This window comes from Silurus aristotelis, assembly GCF_946808225.1.
Source record: "Silurus aristotelis genome assembly, chromosome: 23".
NCBI classification, from domain to species: domain Eukaryota; kingdom Metazoa; phylum Chordata; class Actinopteri; order Siluriformes; family Siluridae; genus Silurus; species Silurus aristotelis.
This window is the reverse complement of record NC_139596.1, coordinates 8,022,361-8,041,256: the sequence shown is the minus strand read 5'-3', so window position 1 is coordinate 8,041,256 and position 18,896 is coordinate 8,022,361. Positions and strand designations below refer to the sequence as shown.

General features: G+C 41.3%; 1 protein-coding gene across 11 annotated transcripts in view; it reads right to left on the bottom strand.

The window, feature by feature from the left end:
* Nucleotides 1-18,896, bottom strand: part of wdfy3 (WD repeat and FYVE domain containing 3) — a 95,044-nt gene that overhangs the window by 51,334 nt on the left and 24,814 nt on the right. For 6 of the 11 annotated variants that reach the window (XM_083526771.1, XM_083526772.1, XM_083526765.1 and 3 more), the window contains exons 5-15: nucleotides 15,814-15,975; nucleotides 13,495-13,687; nucleotides 12,851-13,037; nucleotides 12,591-12,757; nucleotides 10,463-10,930; nucleotides 8,585-8,683; nucleotides 6,359-6,552; nucleotides 4,719-5,182; nucleotides 4,150-4,233; nucleotides 2,501-2,672; nucleotides 475-689 (exon numbers count right to left, since the gene is read on the bottom strand). In XM_083526771.1, coding sequence (XP_083382897.1) covers nucleotides 475-689; nucleotides 2,501-2,672; nucleotides 4,150-4,233; nucleotides 4,719-5,182; nucleotides 6,359-6,552; nucleotides 8,585-8,683; nucleotides 10,463-10,930; nucleotides 12,591-12,757; nucleotides 12,851-13,037; nucleotides 13,495-13,687; nucleotides 15,814-15,975 — 2,405 coding nt within the window. Of the gene's footprint in view, nucleotides 1-474; nucleotides 690-2,500; nucleotides 2,673-4,149; nucleotides 4,234-4,718; nucleotides 5,183-6,358; nucleotides 6,553-8,584; nucleotides 8,684-10,462; nucleotides 10,931-12,590; nucleotides 12,758-12,850; nucleotides 13,038-13,494; nucleotides 13,688-15,813; nucleotides 16,725-17,347; nucleotides 18,553-18,896 lie in introns of those variants that run through there. The other 5 variants (XM_083526775.1, XM_083526766.1, XM_083526773.1 and 2 more) reach the window with 2 other exon arrangements.

Sequence of the window (18,896 nt, the reverse complement as noted above, 5' to 3'; positions counted from 1 at the left end):
CTCACTCATCCGCTCCAGACTGCATGCGTGTGTGACTGCAACGATTTTGATATCATTGAGCTCAAACATTGTAGTCATCTGTTTAGTCATCCGTTTCCTAGACGTTATTTCCTACTGGCTGAGAAATTAATCTATAATAAAATAATATAATATATAAAATAGTATAATATAATAGTGATGAATATGAATAGGGAACATTAATATTAAAAGCTAGATAAAGATAAACATTGGTAAAGTAGATTGATAATATGTAATATAAAATTAGAGAATATGCAATATCCATATATTTTTTCAGCACATTATTATAATAATACAATATGTACATGTGCAAGTCACAGCTGTTTCTGATATACGCAGGATTGGCAACCTGACAAGGCTGTTATGTCTAATTGACTAAAGACATTCTAGTCATTAGCTAATAATCTAGTGCTATATAATTGGTGAATGTTTCAGACTGTACAGGTTTCGACTGACCGGAGAGCCATGGGCTGCAGGTTCTGCGAGGCGAGCCTCTCGAAGGTCCTCTGCAGCGGCGGGTGAAGCGGGTGCTCCTCGTCACTCATGGCGCAGCTGCAGCGCTGAAGCAGGCGTGATGGCAGACCTGACTCACACAGCACCTGCTGATTCCTCTCAGTGTGTACCAACAACTGCAGCACATTCGCCACCGCCAACTGCAACTCCAAAGCATTCTGGGAAATGAGACAGAAGATGCAATGAAGATCTTTAAGCAATCAAAGATCATATTAATCCTGAAGATGTCTAAAAACTATTTCTTTGTGGTTCACATAAAGAAGGCGGTCCCAGTTACCCGAGCGACCGAACTAAATAAAGGGCAAAGTTCGAATATTAAAAGCAGGACTTATCTGCTACATTTTTGCTCTAAACAAGACAATGACAGTGCTGATGCTTTTCACACTGTCCCTCTCATATCTGGACTTACGTAAATGTTCCAGCATGTAGCTCAAAACAAGACCTGCACTTTTGCATCTTTTAGCAGTCAATAAAGTTTCAATCTTTCAGTCAGAGGCAGAGGTACAAACAGTTTAAAATGGGCTCTACGCGATTCTTGGCATCATGGTGAGCTGCTGAGAAATTTTCTTGCAAGGAAATGTGAATGTTTTGATGAAGCTGACAGGAACTCAAGCAAAGAATGCTTGAGAGAGCAAAAAGAACCCTCGGAGATTATGTCAAACGTTTGTCAGCTCATCAGTTCAGTCTCACAATAGAACTGTCAAAGCACACTCATAAGGACATGAAAAGCCAGAGTCGCCTACAGAGGGACAATTGTTTTTAGAAGAATGTTATGCGTTCCACGTCCCTAGACAGACGGATCGGTGCAGCTTCTGCAGTAATGCGGTCGATGTACTGGTCTGTTGTGGTGAAAAAAGAGCTGAGCCGCAAGGCAAAACTCTCGATTTACCAGTCAATCTACGTTCCTACTCTCACCTATGGTCATGAGCTCTGGGTCATGACCGAAAGGACAAGATCCCGGATACAGGCGGCCGAAATGAGCTTTCTCCGCAGGGTGGCTGGGCGATCCCTTAGAGATAGGGTGAGAAGCTCGGTTACTCTGAGGAGCTCAGAGTAGAGCCGCTGCTCCTCCACATCGAGAGGGGTCAGCTGAGGTGGCTCGGGCATCTGTTTCGGATGCCTCCTGGACACCTTCCTGGGAAGGTGTTCCGGGCGCGTCCCACTGGGAGGAGACCCCGGGGAAGACCTAGGACACGCTGGAGAGACTATGTCTGCCGGCTGGCCTGGGAACGCCTCGGTGTCCCCCCGGAAGAGCTGGAAGAAGTGTCTAGGGAGAGGGAAGTCTGGGCATCTCTGCATCCCGCGACCCGGCCTCGGATAATCAGGAGAAGATGATGATGATGTTATGCGTTCATTGACGAGTAAAAACTGTGATGTTTTTCTATATCGCAAAGTCAAAAGTTTTTAAACTCGGTTGGGGTCAACAAAGTGATATAATCTCGAGCAAAAATAAATGTTGTATTTTAATTTTTTTAAATAATTAATACTTTGAGAAACTTACATGAAACATGGAATCAGTCCTATACATTAGTTAGAGCTGGCAACAAATACAAATGTATTATTACACTATGTTCTACTAATAACTTACTATAATCAATGGATAATCTGATTTTTTTAAATATTGTATGCAACAAAACTTTTGGCACCCTTTGCCATTAAGGTTTGTGAATTCTGTGATTAAACTATTAGATCAGTTCCAGAAATGTGTGGCAACAAACTGTAATATTTACGTAAAGAGAACATTCCTGTAAAGAAAAACTAAGAAATATTTTCCCACAAAAAATGTACGATTCCCAGAATGTTGAAATTAGCGGGGACATTAGCATTTTCTGCCTGATAGGTAGCTTCAGTGTAATAATATCATTATGTAATATCAGATAATATCACATTCTACAAAAGCCCCTATTGCACAAGAGTAGATTTGTTATTTATGAACCAGACATGCAAAAGTCAGAGCATAGAGGTGTACCTCAGGCTGGGTGACTGAGCTGATGGAGGCCAGCAGATCCAACATGGCCAGAACAGCCCCTGCATGAATGACCACAGGATCGGAGGCATGCTGAGAGGGGTTCCCAAGCTGTAGCTTTAAGTCGGTGAGGTTTTTGGTTGGAGCTGAGTTGGAGGAACTGTGGTAGCCATGTCTGTACAGAAGGAGGGAGAAGGTCATGGCACGATGTTAGTGCGAGTCCTATGTAACAATAACCGTTATACAAGGTTTCTCATATTTACTAGTATGTCTCAAAGTAAAAAATAAAAATAAAATAAATAAAACATCCACACAATTTTGTTCTTATGTAATATACTTCCCAGTCTATATGTATAACTAATGCCACTGGTTAACATGGTGAAAATAAAGCTCTCATCGGGCTCTCATTAAACATTTGATTGATTGGAAAGAAAGCCACAACAGAACCACAGCTACATGTCTTTGGAAAGGCATGGCAGGATTTCAAGGCTCTCAGACTACTAAATAAAAAAGAAATCACTAGTAGGCTAGAAAGTACTCGAAAAGAGTTGCAGGACTACCTGAAAGCAGCAGAAAAAAAGTATGCTCATCACCCCCATTTCCTACACATACACAACAATCTAGTACAATCTGAAATAATCTTTGCACAGAAATAACTGAAAAGGCCTAACATAGCTTCACAATTTCCTGATTTACATCCCTCAGGAAATTTATGAAGGATTATGACATTGTGAGTATGTCAGAGGGACCCTTAAGGCTTTGGGAAATCGAGGAATGTGTCACTACTGAACTAAAAAACCTCGCAATTTCTTGTTTATTGGTGGATGATACTTTTCTTTCCTCAGATCCAAAACTGTGTACATTTGAATTGATTAATTACCCTGAACAAAAGAAAAAAGTACACATGACTCCGAATACTTATTTCCTCCTCGCTGTTAAATCTGTTCCTTAGTATGTAGGGATTAAATGTATATTGCATGTAAATTTTAAAACACCACTTACTAAGAGATCATTGGAACATGTTCAGGTCTTTTCGAAAGCTTGTAATTGACAACCATAATGTTATAATGAGGAATGAACATTGTATATGCTAGAAGGATGCAACATTATTAATTATACCATGTTATGAAGCTACTCATTGTACATCTGCACTATATCTGGTACTGAAAGGGCTTTTTATCCTAATGTGGAAGCTGTGGGAAGTTGTGATTCACTCTATTTGTGCGTACATTTACACTCTTGGAGGCCAGAGGACCGGAGCTGGATTTAGGTCAATTAAGCATCTGCCTTGGTGCAATGTTAATTACTGCTCACAACTGCCTCAGGAGATATGAACTATTAGCACAAGTTGAGAGGATTTATTTTTATTTTTTGCAGATGCAAGCTAGAAGCCTGCAAAACAGCTCGGGAAGGCAGGCCGATGTGCAACCACACGAGCGCGCACGCACACACACACACAAACAAACGCGCGCACACTCACTCATTCTAAGCGAAAGAGGTTGGAGAGATCTATGAATAGAGCAGAAAGATAAGATTTGTGTTAGAATGTAAGAGAGAGAGAGAAAGAAAAAGGGTGAGAGAGGTGAAGAGAGAGAACGAGAGAGAGAGAGAGAAGGTGACTGTGGGTGGCAGTAAAGTGCAGAGCGCAGTACCTCTTCCTGGTGAGTGCTGGCGTGCCCCAAGGAGAGGGAAGCGATGTCTCGTGAGTCAGACAGGGAGGAACCTGCTCGGCACGACTACACACACACACGCACGCGTGAGCACACACACACACGCGAGCACCAACAGACACACACGCAGATCAACAACAAGCACACAGCACACAACCATCCATTCGGCAGCAACACACACCCCACATGTGCAGCCAGGCGATGCCATGGGTTACATCAGCCAGAGAAAAAAAGGAGAAAGAGAAGAATAAATATGATGGGAGCAGTTAGTTCAAGCTGAGGTGATAATTTAAGATTATTTACACTTAAAGGAACTGGTACAGTCTGGTACACACACACACATGCACCGGATCAGTAAATGACTGCAGGGCTAAAGCACAGCTGCACCACAAAAGCAAATGGACCTCCCACTAACTTGGGGAAAAGTCAAGGCAGCAAAACTAACAAGTACGAGCCTGATGTTAACAAAAGTGATAGCTTTAATTAATGCACAACTTAATACGCGAACTCAAAAGCTTTCTAAAACCGACAAGACACGGCCATGTCCTTACCTGTCAAACGAGTCGGTGGACATTTTGTAGAGGTAGACAAAGAGCTTGGCACAGTGAGCCAGCTGCGGGCACACGCTCTCCTCAGACACCGCCTCATCCTCCAGGAGTCTCTGAAAGACCTGTGCGTTACAGGCCATGGCGCTGCAGGTCACGGTGGTCACCGGAGCGAGTTTCTTGGCGTCGGAAAAACAACCGAGCAGACGCACGGCGTCGGCCAGCTTCTCGTATTGCACCTCGGTTCGGAAGAAGTGTGCGTTGGCCGGTTCGTATCGCATGGCGGCTGTCAGAGTGCGGAAGACCTCGCGCAGCAGCTGCAGCACTCCGCCCGGTTCCGGCTCGGCTCTCGCGCCGGTGCCGAGCAAGCGCTCCATGGCCACCAACAGCGATGTAACGTAGACGAAGCCGCCAACGCGCCGGAACACGGTGCGAGAACGGTGGCTTTCCCGCAGCACCGCCAGCAACGCCTGCATTCCACGATGAAACATTCAAACCATTAGGCATCAATACAAATCAGAGCAGAACACAACAGCAGATGCTTTCTTTTTTTCACAAATGGAATTGGAGAATGTTCCTAAAAGCCTGAAACTTTGCATATACAAGGAAAATTCCAGGAACACATGGATGGTTCGAATTATGATCTTTGATGACAGCGATACAACAAAATTGTAAAAACATTGAAATTTTCACGCGGCAGGCAAACGTAGCAGCGTCTGTGTGGTACGATAAGTCGGGACGCTGCGAGGATGTACGCATCTCTCGCCTTGAGAGATCTCGCCTTGCTCTCGGATCGTCCCACTTTTTCTGCGTTGCTGGACATTAAACGGAACATTGAACCCTCCACTCTGTACTTTAAACTGTAGTGGTATAGTATAGTGTACAGTAGAGTTTATACATTATGGTACTATAAATAGCTGTTTTGCTAAATTATGCATTGTAATCTGATCAATTATTAACAATCACAGTATACTTTAAAGACTCTTGCGTTGGCTAGTTCACGTCTAGACTTTTTTACGTTCTGATAGGACCATCAAACGCATCTCGTAAGTCAGGGACTACCTCTACATATTATTTATAGAATGGTTTCCTCTTAGAATACAAAAACTTATTTAGTATCACATGAGCAATAATATTAGATTTTTATTTGTAACTTCGATTTTTCATTAATAGATATTTAAAAACAATTGTCAGGGAAAATAATATATAAGTTCTAAAGTCTCCTCGATTTAATAATGGAGCTTTCAGTCACTCTCCCTGAATAAAGACTCGAAGTGGATACGTCGGCCTGTTTTTGGTCTTAATGGTCAAACTCGGTTACCCCATTTAGCGTTCAATCTTTAAAAACCCAAATAAATTTTTAACTCTTTATTAAAAGTTAACAGTTGCATGTAATGTACTTTTGTCTGTGGTTAGATGGTGGCACCATTTTTCTGATGTGGGAGAGTGTGTTTTTCTCTTTAAGTAAAAAAAAAAAAAAAAAAAAAAAAAAGAAATGAAAAAACCCACACAACACAACAGAGCGTCATTTATTTCCTTTTAAGGTTTAGACGTCACTGTTTGAAGCTCATATTATTGTATGCCAAATACAAGTGTGTGTGTGTGTGTGTGTGTGTGTGTGTGTGTGTGTGTGTGTGTGTTCTGACCCGCAGAATGTCTGTTTTGAGCTGCAGCTCTGAGGAGGGTGCAGAGTGCATGAGGCCCAGCAGTGTGCCCATGTCATCGTCTCCAGAGGGTGAGAGCACCAGCTGCTGGATTATCATCAATGCATGTTCACGACACTGCCGGTATTTTATTATGTTGTGCACGCAGCGGGCACCGCCAAACTCCCGGAACAGACCTGCAACAGAAATCATCACTAATAACAATGCGATTCAAAATCACTGATTACACTATTACTTTATACTCCTGATAAACATGGAGGATAATGTACATGTTATGGTTATGCTGATCAAGTACAGCTACAGTGAATAAAAGTGAATATTTCTCATTACAAGTTTATTATATAACTTATGGACAAAACTATTGGGACGTCTGACTTTTCCAGCCGTATGTGGTTCTTCCCCAAACTGGTACCACGAAGTTAAAGACACAACTGTATTAGGTGTCTCTGGATGAAATTTACTTGAACTAGGAGACCAAACCTGTTCCAGCATGACAATGCACAATGCACAAAAGCAGCTCCATGAAGATTTGCTTTACATGGTTTGTAGAGGAAGATCTTGCGTAGCCTGCTATAGAGCCCTGAACAACTTTGGGATGACTTTGGAATGCTGACTGCACCCCAGGAAACTTTGCCTCACCTACATCAGTACCTTTACTTTACTAACACCCTTATGGCTGAATAAACACAAATCTCCAAATTTTGGAACAACTTCCCAGAACGGGGATGTTCAAAAAGCACATACAAATCTTACACTCAGGGGTCCACGAAGGTTCGTCCATATAGTGTATTTACTCCCTTCAAGCTTAAAAATGTCACAGAAAATAGAATCGAATAACAATCCAAGGATCTAATTGTTGAATTTGCTTATATTTCAAATATTGTAAGTAGTATCTATGAGGTTAAATGCTGACTTCAGTGATCTAAAGTGAACACCAGAGGAAGCAATACTACAAGCAGCACTTGTACCGTGAATCTTTTCTATCAGAAGCAAAGTAAAAAACACTTCTCTACACCACCTATTACATGTTTTCGCCTTTGGTAAGGTTAGAAATCCGGCGTTATGCAAAAACCTAAAGCTCTTCATAATAACTGCTTGGCTTAGATTACATAAAAATACATTAAAAAATTGTAAAATGCCTACGGATGCAACTTGTAGCAGTCGAATAAACTATAGGAAGTGCATGCACCCGAATAAAACGTGCAAGCTGGCCTTCTTTTAACAGTGTGTGCATAAAGAAAATGTGGGTAGAGAGAAACACTCATCTGATTATTCAAACCTGAAGACAATGAAACCGCTTTACATTCAAATATACTGTATTTTGATCAGAAATCACTAGCGAGGTAAAATGCTGCTGAAAGACAAAACTATGAGAAAGTAAGGAATAAAAAAGGTCCGCCTTTGAGGTGCATGTGTTACATGTTGTAACTACAAACACAATGGATTAGAAATGAGCTTAAACATTAAAGAAAAATATATAGGAAATGTTCTGGCCAATCACAATTCAAAGACGGATTGCAAAGCAAACGGCAAAAGCGAATACGAACTCTGAAAAGAACATTAAGCCAACCGGTAAACGAACAATAGTGGAAAAAGGAAGGGAAGAGGAAGCGGAAGAGCCAGCACACTGAGGAAGCAAAGTATGCAGATGCAGAGGAAATATTTGCTGAGACAGATAGAGATACTGTTCTAAAAAAAGGATCTTTTATTTCCCCTACACAGACACTGAGTCAGATAAGAAGAAAAACTGACAGCAAAGACACCAGTGAGGAAAATCACGCACCCCCTCCGACCCACAACCCTCCCTTCAACCATTACTCAGGTTTCTCTTTCACTTCCCATGAACAGCCACGAGACAGACAGAGAGAGACAGGGGAAAAGAGAAGAGACATGGTAAGTTTGGACAGTTTGTCAGCAGCATTTGCGCATATCTAGTTATGTAACCTTAACGCAACAGTAGCTCCTGATTTGAGCCTCAGATCCACAGAGGCTTAAATAAAAAGCTGCTTGTTTTTCAGACTGGCACCAGGATTTCAGAGTTTCTGCTCAAAGAGTAATTGGAGAAAAAAAAATTACACGTTTCACTCGGATCACTTTTATTGCACAATGTCTGCCTGAAAGCTGAATTATTACACGTGGAGTCAGTGAATGAATGAAATAAATGATAGACTGTGCACTAAGATGCACTTTTATTAAATACACACATACCTGCATTGGTGTTAGAGCCCTGCAGCAGGACTGTAAGTGTCTCCATGACTAGCCATGCCAGCTGTTTCTGTTCCTCTGCCACGTTGTTCTTGGAATCACCTGATAAATAAGGACAGAATATGTCAGGAATCATACAAAAATCAATAACCTGTAAAGATAAAACCACAAATACACCGTAGAGTCAAATGCTTGTGGACACCTGACCATATGCTTCATAAGTACTCTTTAAAATTCCACTTCACATTCAGTCCCTATTTGCTATTACAACAACCTCCACTCTTCTGGGAAGATGTTTCACTAGATTTTTGAGTGTGATTGTGGAGATTTGTGCTCATTTAGCCAAAACTGTGTGAGTGCAATCAGTGTTACAATTCATCCCCAACGTCGTTCAACAGGGTTAAAGCAGGCCACTCAAGACCTTCCGCTCCAAATTACGCAATCCAAATGTTCATAAAGCTGGCATTGTGCCCAGGAGCATTGTTATTCTGGAGCAGGTGGGGGTCTACTAGCTCAATTAAAGGGAATATTTAATGCTACAGCACTCAAAAGCATCCTGCACAATTGTGTGCCTCCAACTTTGCGGTAGCAGTTTGGGCAAGAACCACATATGGCAGGAAGATTCAGGTGTCCCAATACTTTTGCTGTCCTTTTATAATATACAGGGTTATTCAAAAAGAATGAACCGATATCATGATGCATTGCTTCAGTTCTCAAGCATCATCATGGAATGAGTCAGTGACCATTTGAAAGAGGAGTTATCTAAGTTGATTGTGAGTATAATACTTGTGACTTGGCTCGAGTTTTGTATTACTTTTAATGAATAAAATATTGTGTAATAAAATCGATTCATTCTTTTTTATTAACTCTGTGTAGCATGCAAACATTTACAGGTTTGCCGAATGAAATTTGAGCCTTATATCATCATCTTCTTCTTCTTCTTTTGGCTTCTCCCATTAGGGGTCGCCACAGCGGATCATCCGTCTCCATACTCCCCCGTCCTCTACATCTGCCTCTTTCAAACCAACTACCTGCATGTCTTCCCTCACCACATCCATAAACCTCCTCCTTGGTCTTCCTCTTTTCCTCCTTTCTGGTGGCTCCATCCTCAGCATTCTCCTACTGATATACCCCATGTCCCTCCTCTGCACATGTCCAAACCATCTCAATCTCGCCTCCCTCACCTTGTCTTTAAAACGTCCTACATGTGCCGTCCCTCTAATAAACTCATTTCTAATCCTGTCCTCGTCACTCCCAACGAAAACCTCAACATCTTCAGCTTTGCTACCTCCAGCTCCACCTCCTGTCTTTTACTCAATGCCACTGTCTCTAATCCATACAACATCGCAGGACTCACCACAGTCCTATAAACTTTCCCTTTCACTCTTACAGATACTCTTCTATCACAAATCACTCCTGCCATCACTCTTCTCCACCCACTCCACCCTACCTGCACTCTGCTTCACTTCTCTAACACACTCTCAATTACTTTGCACTGTTGACCCCAGGTACCTGAACTCCTCCACCTTCTCCACCTTTTCTCTTCTCAGCCCAGAGAGAACCCAGTTACACAGTGAGAACCTCACACAGTGAGAACATGTGAAGCTCTACACAGCTTATGTGAGCAACCTGAATCTGTACTCTGTAGCTGCAAGGTCTCTATAACCATCAGATCATTTCCATAACATCACACACTTCTGTTTTCATTGTACATGAGAAAATTGAATCAAACCAAGAAAGTACTGCAGCAATCTTCAGTACTTTTCTTTCAACAATTAAAAGTGAAGGTTCGAAAGTTTTTTCATTTCAGCAACTTTACCTAGAAGCAATAGGAGAGGGGTTTCTGGCTTATGTTTGTCCAAACGGATGGATGAATCTCACCTTGCTCTCCGTGACCTTGCGCTGGCTCTTTCAGTAGAGCTGCATACTTATGCAGCAGGTTGACGAGCACCTCGAGCAGCCCGACTTCACGGAACACGTCGCTGAACACCACGTGATGCCGGCTGAGCTTCAGCAGCGTACGCGTGGCTGCAATGCTGCAGCTGTAAGACGTGCTTGACTTCAGCAAGACGCTAATGCTGAACAGCTCCTTGCAGGGGACGTAGTTAAGCACAAACACCACGAACTCCAGCAACTCAAAGTATTTGACCTGGACCTCGGGCAGGCGCGATACGCGGTCGGCAAATTGGGACAGCGTGTGCTGAGCCTCCAAGATGAAGTAATTGGATTGGTCGGCGGAGTAAATGTTCGCCACGGCGTCCAGGACCATGCGGGCAAGCCGGCCGGTCTTGGCCTTCAGGAAGGCGTTCTGGAGAACGCAGAAGGCTTGAATGTTCCTGACAGCGTGGCCTGTGGAAGGGAAAATCGATTTTGTTTTACTATACTAGAATTTTAAATACAGAACAAATTGAAGTTACCATGGAATAATAGTGCAACAAAGTACAAATGTGAGGTTCAGCAGAATCAGCGGTGAACAAGAAAGTGGTAGAACACCATTCCTTTAGATTTGGCCGCGTGCACTGTCACGTTCATGAGCGCAAGTGATGTAGGTGTAAAGGTCATGAATCAACAATTTAGTCAACAGCTGGACTAGACATAACATTTAAACCTATAGATAATATATTGTCTAGAATGCCAGAGCTACAAATATACACGGTGCAATGATAAACTATTTCTCCTTATTCCAAGTTCAAATAGGAACAACGCAATGGTCATTCACAGCAGAATTCAGATAAAATATAGCCATTCCTGCTTTCAATACAAATGAACCCAGAAAACAGGTGTGTTATAAAGCTCATGAAATCAGATAAAAGAATAAAAAATTTCCCTTCATTACCCAGTGTTGATGAGCAATTCAATGTGGCAGCGTAAAACGTGAATTTTGTGACTCTTTAGTTCAAGTCTCGTTCCGAATGCAGGACGTTAGAAAACCTTATTATTAACGTTAACCTCTGCCTTCTCTGACAGCTCTTGCATTTTAATTAACAAAATCGGCCTCCTTCGGGCAAATATATCTGACATATGAGGCAACTACGTCCCTGAACAGCAAGGCCTGATGTGACAGGGAGGGTAAACAATGCTATCTGGAGCAATTGTGTGTTAATTACACTGCTTAACACATCATGGCGAGGCATACGACAGGCCAAACAAATAGCTTAACCAAATTACACGCTAGGTGTCTGATGCGTTGCTATTAGTGCCATTTAACGTCAGGAAAGCTAATGTTTTAATTCCTCCTCTGAATGAACAAAGTGGAGGACCGCTGGAAAAAAACGAATAAAATATTAAGGAGGAATTATTTGGTCACACGGTTAGTTTTTTTGGCTGTAGTTGCGTTCATGTCGCGATCTGGAGGATCTGTTGATAATAAAACTTTAATTCTTACTCACGAGTGACTTTTACAAACCTTGTCCTCGAACACTGATTTTATTCAGTGACCTTTATTTTTGTTTGTTGTTTTTCAATTGAAGGAGGAAAAAGTGACTTTTTCACATCCTTTGTGTTTATAAGCCACTGTGATTCTTGTTTTTTGCCGTTTGCCTTTTAACATTCTGTCAGAGAACTGCAAATTTATACCAATTCAGCCTGGGTTTAAAAAAAAAAAACAAACAAACAAAAAAAAACAAATAAACAAAAATTCATAATATATATAAACAAATATATGAAAAAATTTCTGATCAGCAGTGAATTCCCCAAAAAACAAATAAAATTTTTTTTTTTTTTTACTGGTTACTGTATTCTGTTTTGAGTGAAAATGTGAATCTTTCTCTCTCTCTCTCACACACACACACACACACACACACACACACACACACACACACACACACACACACACACACACACACACACACACCCCAACCTAGGTTTATATAAGTGCAAATAGATTTGTGTAGTGTCAAGGACGATATCTCAATGTTTACAATTCCTAAAATCGTCAAATCTGCTGATGTTTGCGATTTTACTGCTGCATGTCAAACGTTTCAGTTATGCTACTTCCTGCTGAACTGACCTTTACCAGAAGGCTGTGGAACCACAAAGCTAGGCAGCAGGAAGGGCGCCCCGGTGGTCAGGCCGGCGGGTTTCAGTTCGCACACGCCATACGTGGTCAAAGAAGTCACCAGGTTCACCAGGTCTTTCAGAGCATCTTTGGATTCGTCCTCTTTGGCCTGCTCCAATCTGGAGCACATGAACATTTGTTAAAATTTTCTGATGAGTGAGGATTCATCATTATAAAATAGCAAGATATATGCCTTGACCTGCAGGATTTACCTGAGCATGAGGTCCGTCAGAAATGCGTAGCCTTGACACATACGGAAATCGTCTAGTAATGTCTGAGACACGTCGCTGGAATCTTTCAGGAAGCAAGACAACCCGGCGAACATCTCCACTATCTCCAGTGGCGAGAGGTCGTCCGACTGCTGCATGTTCTGGATGCATGTCGATAAACACTCTTTCTCTGAAACAACAATTTCACAAAAATCGGCACACCGGATTATTTTATACTGTTTTTCGCTAAAACTTTGAAAATGACCAGGAATTAAAACAGAGGGGGAAGTGAACAATTCTGAGATTAAAACGAGGTTCAGAAGTGCTACTGAAAAGCACACAGCAAAGAACGCAATTAAAGGGGGATAAATAAATAGGACTCAGCCAGCCGTGAACACTACACTGTGATCGCAAAGACAAAGCGCTTTATAAGCCTCAGCCTCAAGTATGTAATTACCAGAGTCGGATTTAATAGCGAAATACAGATTACGAATCAAATGCCATCGAACGTGCGGCAAGAAATGACTTTTCCGGCTCGTGTTAATGTAACTGCTGCGAGGAAAACGCAATGACGATGAGGTGTGAAAGGTCATTAGTAGACTTTGTTTTATTGTGGTTAACGATTTCCCATGGAAGGCTGAAATTACCGTGGATGTACTTGACGACGTTGACGCTGAGGCCGTGTCTGGAGATTGTCATGAGCACCTCGCCGGCGCTCTTCCTCCAGGGTAGGTTGTGGGGAGGACACCAGGAAGTGATGGCGCTGAAAAGCAGCTGCAGGTCATCCTTCTGTGCCAGTTCCTCAGCCGGAGACACAAAACCACAAAGCTTCACCAAGATCTGGGTGGGGACAGGACACAAGAGTGATTAATTTTTTTTGTTTAACTGTTCCGAAACCTAGGGCTTTACAAGAGAAGACGACACTGTTTGTGGACCATGTTTACATATAGCTTCTTCTTTGGATGACAGAGCTTTAAAACCACATTTGTGAATGACATGGCAAACTCAGTTCATAGACAGTGACTGTTTTAAATGCAGTGCACCGATTTCCTCCCTTACACACAGAGATTTCGCCACATTCTCATTAATATTATTTACTGTAGATGATGAGATAGTCTGTAATCTGATGTTGAACATTTTTGTGAAATTGTTCAACAATTTGTAAATGCAATTTTTCACGGATTGTTAAACTTCTGCCTCTTTATTTCTGAAAGACTTGTTGCCAATTAATCTATTTAGATGCAAAAATATTTCTCCAGCTGTTTCTTTTAAGTAACACTCACTTTTTCAGCCTTTTGTTGCCTCCGTACCAAATTTCCTGAGACGTGTTTGCTGTCCTCAAATTTTTTAATTACCATTTTTCTTAAAATTTCCTTAGTTTGAACATTTGATGCATTTTCTTATATTCTATTGTGAATAAAATATGGGTTTATGAGATTTGCTAATCAGTGCATTACATAGCCTATATATATATATATATATATATATACACACACACACACACACACACACACACACACACACACACACACACACACACACACACACACACACACACACATTGCTTTGGGGGGTAGATGTTTTAAACAAAGCACTATATCACTTTGTATTAGACTTAATACATACATATGCACAATTGCAACCGCAAGGCCTTAACTGCTGTAATGGTTGACCAAGTCACAAAATGTTTGTTTACAGGTTTACTGAGGAGTGACATAAACAATGACTTCAGGCAAACAGCCAGAAGTAAAGTATTGTTTTTCCATGTGACATCATCACAGGGTGGCGAATAATCAGTAAACATGTCAATAAATAAACAAATAAACACATTTAAGTTATAATTCTAAACCACGATAATTAATGGAAAGCTAATTCTAATAAAAAAATGGCCTGAGCATTGCTTCGTCTTTTACATAATACAGAACCCAAAGATCCACAGATCTAGAAAAGAGATTTACTCTCAGTTTGCACTACTATAGACTTAATGATCCATTTTATCACAAGGACAAGTTCATCACAACTCTCACAGGACCATATATGCTATATAGACAAAAGTATTTGGACACCAGCCATTCCGCCAAACAAAGCTGGGACGTCTTTGGATGCAGCAGCAATACGTTTTCCCTTCACTTAAACTAGGAGACCCAAACCTGCTCCAACATCACATTGCACATTGGAGTGGAAGATCTTAGATGGTCTGTTATAGAGCTCTGATCTTTTTTCTGCTGACACTGACTGCACCCCAGGCCTCCTCATCCTACATCGGTCCCTGAATTTACTAAAGCCCTTGAAGCATGCTCCAAAATCTAGTGGAAAAAAATCCTCCCGGTAAAGTGGAGGTTATTATAAACCTATATTGCTTATATATAAACGCGGACTAAATGGGGAATGGGATGTTTAAAAAGCACATCGGAATCTTATACTCAGGTGTCCGCAAACATTTTGTTCTCTCGGCAGTGATATTCCCATTGGATGTATTTTATTTGCATTTGATCTCATAGTTTCTTTAGCTGAGAAAGCAGAAAGCCAAATATATAAGTCAAACTGTTTCAGTTCCATTATAAAGACGTATCTGGCCTGGGTATAATTGTTTTTTCAGTGTGCAAAGATCTTCCACTGCAGGATATTCCAATTGCTCAGTGTATATTCTTGTGTTCCTCTGAGAAACTCAGGATCCAGTATGACCTTGACCAGTATAAAGTGCTTCTTGAAAACTGATGAATGAATAATTAGGTTGGAGAGAAAGCTGGTAACCTTGCCATTGCTTGCACTTGTTTTTCCTGTAAATCACTAAACACATTTCTATACAAGGCCCAAGACTCCTGCTTCATATTGAGGTTCCTCTTTAACTACCATCTTACATCTTTATTGACTTAATGCAATTTAACTGGCGCTGTTAACAGCAGTGTACAAAGAGAAAAGGAAGCACTGTATGTATTATTGCCTCGATATAAAGGAGAACTCACTTGAACAAAGACCTTCTGCAGCAGAGCTCGGCGGTCCGCCAGGGGCACTTCGGTCTGGGTAGCACCGGGAACCTCAGGCATGTGGGGCAGATCGAAGAACAGATATAGACATTTCACCAGTGTGGAGGGAACTGACATGGTGGTCATGCAGTCCACTGTTTTCTGCAGGAGGTAAAAGGAGAAGACTTTCAGACACAGAGTTCTTTCCCGAAACGTAAAGCGATTTGACAGTGAGATCTTTGCATTTCAGCTTTACACCACACAGTCATAACCAAGATCAAAACAGTTTAGTTTAGTGAAGTCTGCCATATTTTTTTGTTGTGCAGAAGTGAGATGTTCCATGTTGTATGTATTAAACAATTTACTGCATTCCAGGAAAAATGTTAATAAAAAATAAATGTGTATACTTTTGTATAATTGAATCTTAACCAGAAATGATGAGCAGCAGTTTCTTTTCTCAAATGTCTGGTGTTTACCACTTTTACATGTGCACTCCAGTATTCGGCTAAACATAACTAGATTAGACTAAGACAATGCACAAACCGAGAGCATCCTTATCACCTGCCCTGAGATCAGCCATGAATCAACTCATCGCTGCTGCCATGTAATCAGCTTGTTCCTGATTATGGATATATGCAACATGAGAGGTGGAAAACTAACCAAAAAACAAAACAAAACCAAGGTCCAAAAGTCACATCCAGTCAACAACATTAAAGTGATCAGATGTGCAGCCTGTAAGGATGTGAAAATGTTAACAAGTGCAGACCAAAATAGAAGATCTGAGAGACAGTGAGATATCGAAGGTCCCAAAGATAAAATTGTGACATGTTCATAGCTTGAGGTACAATAATAGTCACTAAAGTAAGTTCCTCTTCTTTTTTTCAGTTTAGCAAATCATGAAAGGTTTCTGACTGACAGTGTTCGGGGTTCAGATACACTCTCCCAGTTTAAGTGTAGATTAAAAACATATCTTTTTAGCAAAGCCTACACATAACACACATCACACACATCACATCACAACCTTGTGCTCCAGAACATCTGATCACATGCACATTATCAACTTGTGCTGTTAATATCATGAACAGCAGCTACGCTAATTCCTCTCCACTGCTTCTCTTTCTCTCCCCATCCCGAGGCATCCTGAGGTTTGGCCAGCTCCAGTCACGTCCCACCTCGTGAAGATTATGGACCTATGGATGATCATGGAGAAGTAGATGCCGAGTGTTTAAAGGCCCTGGCATGGAGAAGCTGATGCTGGATCTATGATGATCACAAATTGATCTGTATTGTTGAAAGATTTATGACCAAACTCTTGATGTCACCCATATGAGGATGGGTTCCCCTTTGAGTCTGGTTCCTCTCAAGGTTTCTTCCTCATATCATCTAAGGGAGTTTTTCCTTGCCACTGTCGCCACGGCTTGCTCATCAGGGACAAACGCACACCATTCACCTTCACTGTTGTTTTCTGTAAAGCTGCTTTGAGACAATGTCTGTTGTGAAAAGCGCTATACAAATAAACTTGACTTGACTTGACTTGACAAATCAGTGTCATTTCTGGTCAGAGGAAATAAATCGGAGTGCTCTCAGTGCTCTTTTAATAATTTATTATTCTTAGTGAAAATGTATCTAGTAAAATCCCTACCCATCCCTGCGATGAGGTTGTGTATGCACCGTGCTGGCTATTAATATTACTGCTAAACTCCCACTGCTTTTTGCCCTTTCCAATGGGTTAATGTGCTGTAAAAAAGAATGTGGCCATATTTGGGGCACAAAAAGGATGACATCAGCCTGAGGCTCAGGTGGGTTTTAATGAAACAGAGGGGGGGCCGCACAAACACCTGCATTAGTCACTGCTCTGATGTTTAACTACAGCTAAATCGGGCCAGTGATGCGGAACAGCAGCGACGGCAAAAAGAAAAAGAAATAAATTATAATAAAAAAATTGAATAAAGCGATTTCAAAAAGATTTGTGTTGGGGATGGCATACTGTTGAGTCAGGACGATGATTCATTCAGAAACGTGCGCGCACACACACACACACACACACACACACACACACACACACACACACACACACACACACACACACACACACACACACACACACACACACACACAACTCAGACCCCAAACTTTGATGACCTCTGAGTCAACAGTCAATCAGAAATTCAGCACAAGAGCACTTTATACTACACAATACAACACAATGTATTTTCAGTGTAATGACAATAAAAAATAAAATACACCTGATCCTGCAGTCTATAGAAAATATGACAACGTTATTTCCAACTGTGGCTACAAAACTCTGTGGAACTACAAAATATTTTCTGGAACTATTTTTTTTCCTAATTAGAGTTTAAAAAAAATAAAAACAAAAAATGGCTGTGGTTTCGAGGCCCGTGTGTAAGAATCAGAATGACAGTGGGGTTTCTCTCAGCAGGGAAGGCGTTGTAGTGGCAGACGGTCAAGGCCAGGAATAGCTCTCTCTCTCGGTGTGGACGGCACCTGAATGCTAATGGCACAGAGAGGACATGCTGCTTAAAGGTCAAGTTCACGCAGATGACGTGAAGAAATTAAACCTGACCGATGGTCAACGGAGAGACGAGAAGATTCGTCCAGTTATCTGCTTATTTAGAACGACTCTATGGGAAAGAATATAAAAATGAATGCAGAAACTGAAGTGGGAGTGCACTGAGTCACATTTTCTTAAAGGGGCTCTTGACGCCTTCACAAAAAAAAAAAAAAAAAGGAAGGAAGAAAAATACATTGAAAATACGAAAGTGCAGCAGATCTCGGGCTGCTTTTGAAAGGCAGTATATATTCACACCACTCTGCTGTTTTAAAGTCAGCTAATTTATCTGCAATATGGCTATATTTTGCACTTCTGGTAGATGCTAAACTGGATTTCTTTCTGTCTGTCTGTCTGTCTGTCTGTCTGTCTGTCTGTCTGTCTGTCTGTCTGTCTGTCAACAGCAGATTTCAAAATACCAGTGTAAATGTCAGTCTTTCCATATTCACATACACCAACCACTGCTGCCTAATTGTTTCTGACCCATCGAGCATTAACAGCATAAACTTCATCC